The sequence below is a fragment of the Protomyctophum parallelum genome (assembly GCF_964188405.1).
Source record: "Protomyctophum parallelum genome assembly, chromosome: 2".
NCBI lineage: Eukaryota > Metazoa > Chordata > Actinopteri > Myctophiformes > Myctophidae > Protomyctophum > Protomyctophum parallelum.
The window spans coordinates 43,197,967-43,204,055 of record NC_139699.1 but is presented as its reverse complement, the minus strand read 5'-3'; the positions used below and the strand labels follow the sequence as shown (position 1 = coordinate 43,204,055).

General features: G+C 44.1%; 1 protein-coding gene across 1 annotated transcript in view; it reads left to right on the top strand.

Annotated features, from left to right (window-relative positions):
- tradd (tnfrsf1a-associated via death domain) overlaps nt 1-2,122 on the top strand; it is a 14,927-nt gene extending 12,805 nt beyond the window's left edge. The window contains exon 5 of the mRNA XM_083757597.1: nt 1,323-2,122. Coding sequence (XP_083613723.1) covers nt 1,323-1,615 — 293 coding nt within the window. The 3' untranslated portion in view covers nt 1,616-2,122. The remainder of the gene's footprint in view (nt 1-1,322) is intronic.
- The last annotated feature ends 3,967 nt before the right edge of the window (nt 2,123-6,089 follow it).

Genomic DNA, 6,089 nt, shown 5'->3' with positions numbered 1-6,089 from the left:
GGCCTGGACCAACTTTTTTTCTTTCTCCGGCGCTGTGTCTGTGCTCTGCTTTCTCAACAATCAAATGAAGAATGAGGCACAGAGAATAGATGTGTATTCTTCTGTCTGATACACTGTCTGTCTCCCTTGAGCAGCGGCTATAGGCGGCATATAATTTTAAATAAACGGTTCTCGTAGGGGAGGCAGAAACATATCAGTCACCAGAACCAAGGACAGGTGTTTTTGACGAATCATGGTCAGCAGACTGCCCCGTCCACATTTTAATGGAAGAACGCATTTTTCTTGATTTGGGCACCATAATTTGGTGCCCGAAGTGCTAACCTCCATGAACGGGCCAAATATTTAAATACTGAATCATCAAGCAACTTAAAAACGGTCTGGGGTGTTCACAAAAGCATGCTTTAAATAAAAAGTAGCAGATCTACAAGCTCAAACGTTTGGAGCTTGCAGATCTGCTACTTTTATGTACTCGTCTTGTGTGATGCTGTTTTGAAGTACATTTTATTTATAAAGCACCTTACGATACAAAGTTACAATGGACACAATATAAACAATCGGAACAAGTTAAAAACGGGGAACATAGCACAATAGTGTGAAAATATAATACAGTAATGCATTGAACAGAAACAAGCAGAAGCAGACCAAAAGAATAGGGCTGTAAAAGTGAATCAGGTAAGTGGTACATGGGGAAAAATGGTTACGAAACAAATGTGTCTTTAGCAGTCTCTTAAAGCCAGGGGCAGGGCAAGTAGGACGTTAACATAATGGAAAAACACAAAACGTATGGAGATAAGAGGTTTCTGCCCGGCCCGCAATATCAAAAATATGTTTTGTTTAACTGAAAACGTTACACTGTCTTTGACTTAAAGGAGAATTCCATACTAAAAGGCTTTCTTACCTTTCTTTGTAGTTGTTACGTCCCCACCACAGAGGTCCAGGTGTTATTTTGTGAAAAAGCTCCTTATTGGCTATTTCCCCTACCATAAGCCCCAATGAATTGCATTGAATTGAATGGGGCTATGGGGTGTTGTGCTAATTCGCTTATTTCCTTTGCTCAAAATTATAATTTTTTTGTATATATCCTCTCTTCATAATGTAAATAATATCCCAAGCGGCACACGTTTTTGCACAAAATAACACCTGGACCTCTTTGGTGGGGACATAAACTACAAAGAAAGGTAAGAAAGCATTCTAACATGGAATTCTCCTTTAACTCATGAGCACAAGTACTCTCCGCGTAAACAGCTTTCCACCCCTCTCCTTCCTTTTTTTAATTTGATCCTCTTTTTCGGGGGGGGGGGGGGGCGGCCCGACCATCTTAGAGGACCGCATGCTGACGGCGGCGGACGTGCAGAGCTTCTCGAACGGCGTGGGCCGCCAGTGGAAGCACGTGGGCCGCGTGCTGGGCAAGAGCTGCCGGGCGCTGAAGGGCCCCGCCGTGGACAACCTGGCCTACGAGTACGAGCGCGAGGGCCTGTACGAGCAGGCCTACCAGCTGCTCAGCCGCTTCATCCAGGCCGAGGGCCGGGCGGCGCGCCTCAGCCGGCTGGTCGGCGCCCTGGAGGACTGCAAGCTCACCGGCCTGGCCGAGAACATTCTGGACGTGCAGCCGTGAGGAGGAGGAGGACGTGGTCGACCTGGCGTCATGCCGCGGTCGTTTGTTTTGTTTTGTTTTGTTGTCTGTTGTTGTTGTTGTACACGCAGTATGTACGCAAGTACAATTTGTTGTCCAAGCGGTGTGTGCGCAAGTACAATTTGTTGTACCCCCAGTGTACACGCAAGTACAATCCTCGGTGTTCATTTAACCCAGTGGTTTTCAACTTTTTTCATATCGAGGCCCATTATTTATTTACGGACCACCAAACGGTAACAAGATGTGCCCATGCACGCACTACAGTGGGGGGGGGACACGCGACAGGCCAACAGCACGCACACCGAGGCCCACCCCTGCTCGATCATGATTGGCCCCTCTCTATCCTGATTGGATGAGGCAAAAACGAAACCTACGGTTTTTTGACCCCCAGGGGTTAACTGGGGACAGGGAGGAACTCCTTATATGGTCAGCACACTCTACAGTAGGGAGGATTATCACAACAAAGCAAAAAAATAAGTGATTTTTGAATTAAGTGTAAATGAAGTAATGCAGAACTTTCCAACTCAAAATCAACATATTTTTCTAAAATGTAAAAACAAAAAATAGTGAGTTGGAAATAAATGAACACTTGAGGATTGTATACTGTGTAATGTATGTTTGTGCAACTGTGAAGGAACAATATGGGGGAGGGGGGGGGGTCTTAAAGTTGTACTTCTCTCTTTTATATCTTCTGCACACTCAAAGTCGTTCCTATATGCTTGTGTGTGTGTGTGTGTGTGTGTGTGTGTGAGAGTGTGTGTGTGTGTGTGTGTGTGTGTGTGTGTGTGTGTGTGTGTGTGTGTGTGTGTGTGTGTGTGTGTGTGTGTGTGCGCGTGTGTGCGTGCATACAAGTGCTTAACCTGCATGTGAGAACTAACGTGCACTAATATTGTATGTGTTCACTTTTGTGTTTAAAAATTCACTTTTTTTATTATCATTGTGAGTAATTACTATATTAATTTTTAGAAAAGGAGCTTGTCATTGTTTCATAAACGCCAGCAAATGATGCCTGTTAGTTAGTTTGTTTCACGCTGTTGTCGAGCAGCACACTTTCCTCGCCTTGTCGTGACTTTGAAGTGCTTTCCTGTTTTAAAGCTTCAGTCTGTATAACGTTCATTTCCTTGGGTTTGTTCACTCAGGGCAGATTCACACTATGGTCCCTATGGCAGATGTTGGTGGTAGTGTGAATGATGCGTACCGTTCCCCAGGAGCGGATCACCCCACCGTTCCCGGGATCACATGGAGGTATAGTCTCTGGACCGATTGAAGTGTATACTCGGATGTGGATTGAATACAGTCGAATGAAGTGTACTCGCGTGCGGAAGAATCAAGGCCAATGTGAATCATGGCCAGCGGGGAAAGGGGACCAGGCAGTCGTATTCGGGAACAGTTTGAATCAAACGGACTCGGGGATCTTTTATTTTCGTCCATGCTAAACCTCTTATCCCTAAACTTCTTTGCCTTTTTTTTTCTTTTTACTAATTTGATTTTTTTTTTGAAAAGTTCAACTAGCCTATCTACATTGACACGTTGTGATCTAACTATTCAAAAATGTTTTTCAAAATAGTAAAGAAAGAGGCAAAGATGTTTAGGGATAAGGGGTTTAGTATGGACGGAAATTGTGTGAAAATAGTGTGAATCTGCCACAAGAAACGCATGGATTGCAGCTTTAAAGCCCGTCTACAGATGCAATCTATTGTGTGGGGGTCTACAGATGCAGTCTATTGGTTGGGGGTCCACAGATGCAGTCTATCATGGGTGGGGGTCTACAGATGCAGTCTATTGGGTGGGGGTCTACAGATGCAGTCTATTGGGTGGGGGTCCACAGATGCAGTCTATTGGGTGGGGATCCACAGATGCATTCTATTGGGTGGGGTCCACAGATGCAGTCTATTGGGTGGGGGTCTACAGATGCAGTCTATTCGGTGGGGGTCCACAGATGCAGTCTATTGGGTGGGGATCCACAGATGCATTCTATTGGGTGGGGTCCACAGATGCAGTCTATTGGGTGGGGGTCTACACATGCAGTCTGATGGATGGAAATGCGATTATCTTTTTTTTTCAAAACTGGTCCATTCAGTTATCAAATGAAATGGTAAAACAGAGCTCATGTTTGTATTTGATGTTTGGTGCATTAGTGTAATTGGAATGTGGAAACGTCATTTTGGAGAAATTCCCTCAGGTATAATTTAGTAGTTGTGTATTAATCCCCCCTCCCCCAACTCTCTCTCTGTCTCTCTCTATCTATCTCTCTCTGTCAGTCTCTCGTTCCCCTCCACCCACCCCCCCCCACACACACACACACACACACACACACACACACACACACACATATACATACACACTCCTGTGATTAAACTGTACTACTGATTATTAATGATATTGTATGGTTGCTACATTATGTGCATGTGCTTGTAAATGTCCCATTGCATAATGTCAATGTAGGGAAGAAACCTTGTATCTCCCTATTTTAACTTTCTTCTTATGTGTATATCTTTTACATATGTACAGTGTGTGTATTATATATGTGTGTGTGTGTGTGTGTGTGTGTGTGTGTGTGTGTGTATATATATATATATATATATATATATATATATATATACCCCCATTTTGTTGAATGAGTGTGACACAAACATATAGAAAAAATAGTCAATCTACAAGCTTGCCCATGAGATTTGTTTGCACATTTTGAAACATTTTAATAACATTTTTAATTTTATAAATATTTAACCCATAAAGTATTAACGGGAGCTTGTGACTAAATAATTACTACATTAATCCATTGGAACAACACTTTCTTTTATTTATTTTCCACCCCTGAAAGGTAATTCTTTTGGACATACATGGTTTCGTGCTGACAGTTCTAGAGGCAGTGAGCTGCCAGAGATTGGAGTTCAAGGGGGAGGTTTTTATCTCATGTGAAACAGAAAATGTACTGATACTGATTAAGGGCTGCATGTACTGAGGTTTTTTTTTTTTTTTTTTTAAGCTCGAATAGCAGACCTACAAGCCCGCAAGGCGTCGCGTACGCAACGCCTCGCGGGCTTGTAGATCTGCTATTCTCAGGGCCGCGCGGCACCGCCGTGAGGCTGAAGTGTAAACGCTGCAGGCTTAAATGTTGCTCTGGTGTCACTCAGGGCACAGTCCATTGTGGAGGCTTGCAGAGAGGCTTCACTCCACTTGGCTGCTGGTCCAGATGTCACTGTCTGGATTAGAAGCTTTTAACACACATCAACGCAAACACACACCACCACATGCACTTTTCTGCTACAGTGTACCCCCCCCCCCCCCCCACACACACACACACAAACGCGCGCGCACACACACACACACAGTCACACACGCATATACTGACAGCACCACACACACACACATAATATGAACATTAAATACAACAGGGACTTGTTAAACATTAACTGTAATCACTCAGTGATTTTTTTTTCTTTTTTTTCCACAACCACTTGAACCCTATAGACCTCCTGTATGTGTTACATGTTCTAGGGTTAACGTTCGGTCGAAAACAGCAAATCTACAAGCTCAATAATATATTTCGGGGGAGATGTTTAGGGTGGAGCAAAAAGGAAATAAAAAACAGGAGGGGGCCTTTCTTTAGTATACAATTAGTGTAGAGCCGGCCCCCTGGCCTAGGGAATATGGTCAACTCCAGAGACAGAAGGCTGCCCCCCCCCCCCCCCCCCCCCAACACACACACACACTGTCTCTCACACACACACACACACACACACACACACACACTGTAGGCACACACACCTGTTAAACATTAACAGTGTAATATTCAGGCTGTTGTTTTTTTTTTAACTGTACTAGTTAGCATGGCTGCTACAATGCTAGTAGCCTATAGTGTAGGCTGCCAGGGCAAGTCCACCACAGAGTTGAGTACATCTGGTGCCTTCATGGATAATACTGTATCATGAGCGTGAGCATATATATTTTTGTATGTAGCCTATATGTATTGCATTTCTTAATTTAACCTCAATTAGATTTTTTTTTTTTTTTTTAGATTTTTTTTTTTTTTACAAAACTTCCAGTTGAATAATCTTTGGGTGTAATTAAAGCTCAATTCATTATTTATGAAATAGACATAAATAATAACGGTCTTGCCTGCCTTTGGCTTTGCTCTGACGTCAGCGAGATTGCGTTAGGTGCGTCTCGACGCGTAGGAGCCTCTCTCTCTCTCTCTCTCTCTCTCTCTGTCTCTCTCTCTCTATTGTGGAGAGAGAGAGAGAGAGATTGCTCGGCGCGTCCTCGCTCCGCTGTCATCGTCATCAGCGCCGCCCTGTTGAGACCCCCAACCCCTAAGGAAGGCACCATCCATCCATCCATCCAGCACAACGACCCCACCCCCTCTCCTAGAGGGACGGAGACACACACACACACACACACACACACACACACACACACACACACACACACAGGAGACACACGGAGAGAGAGA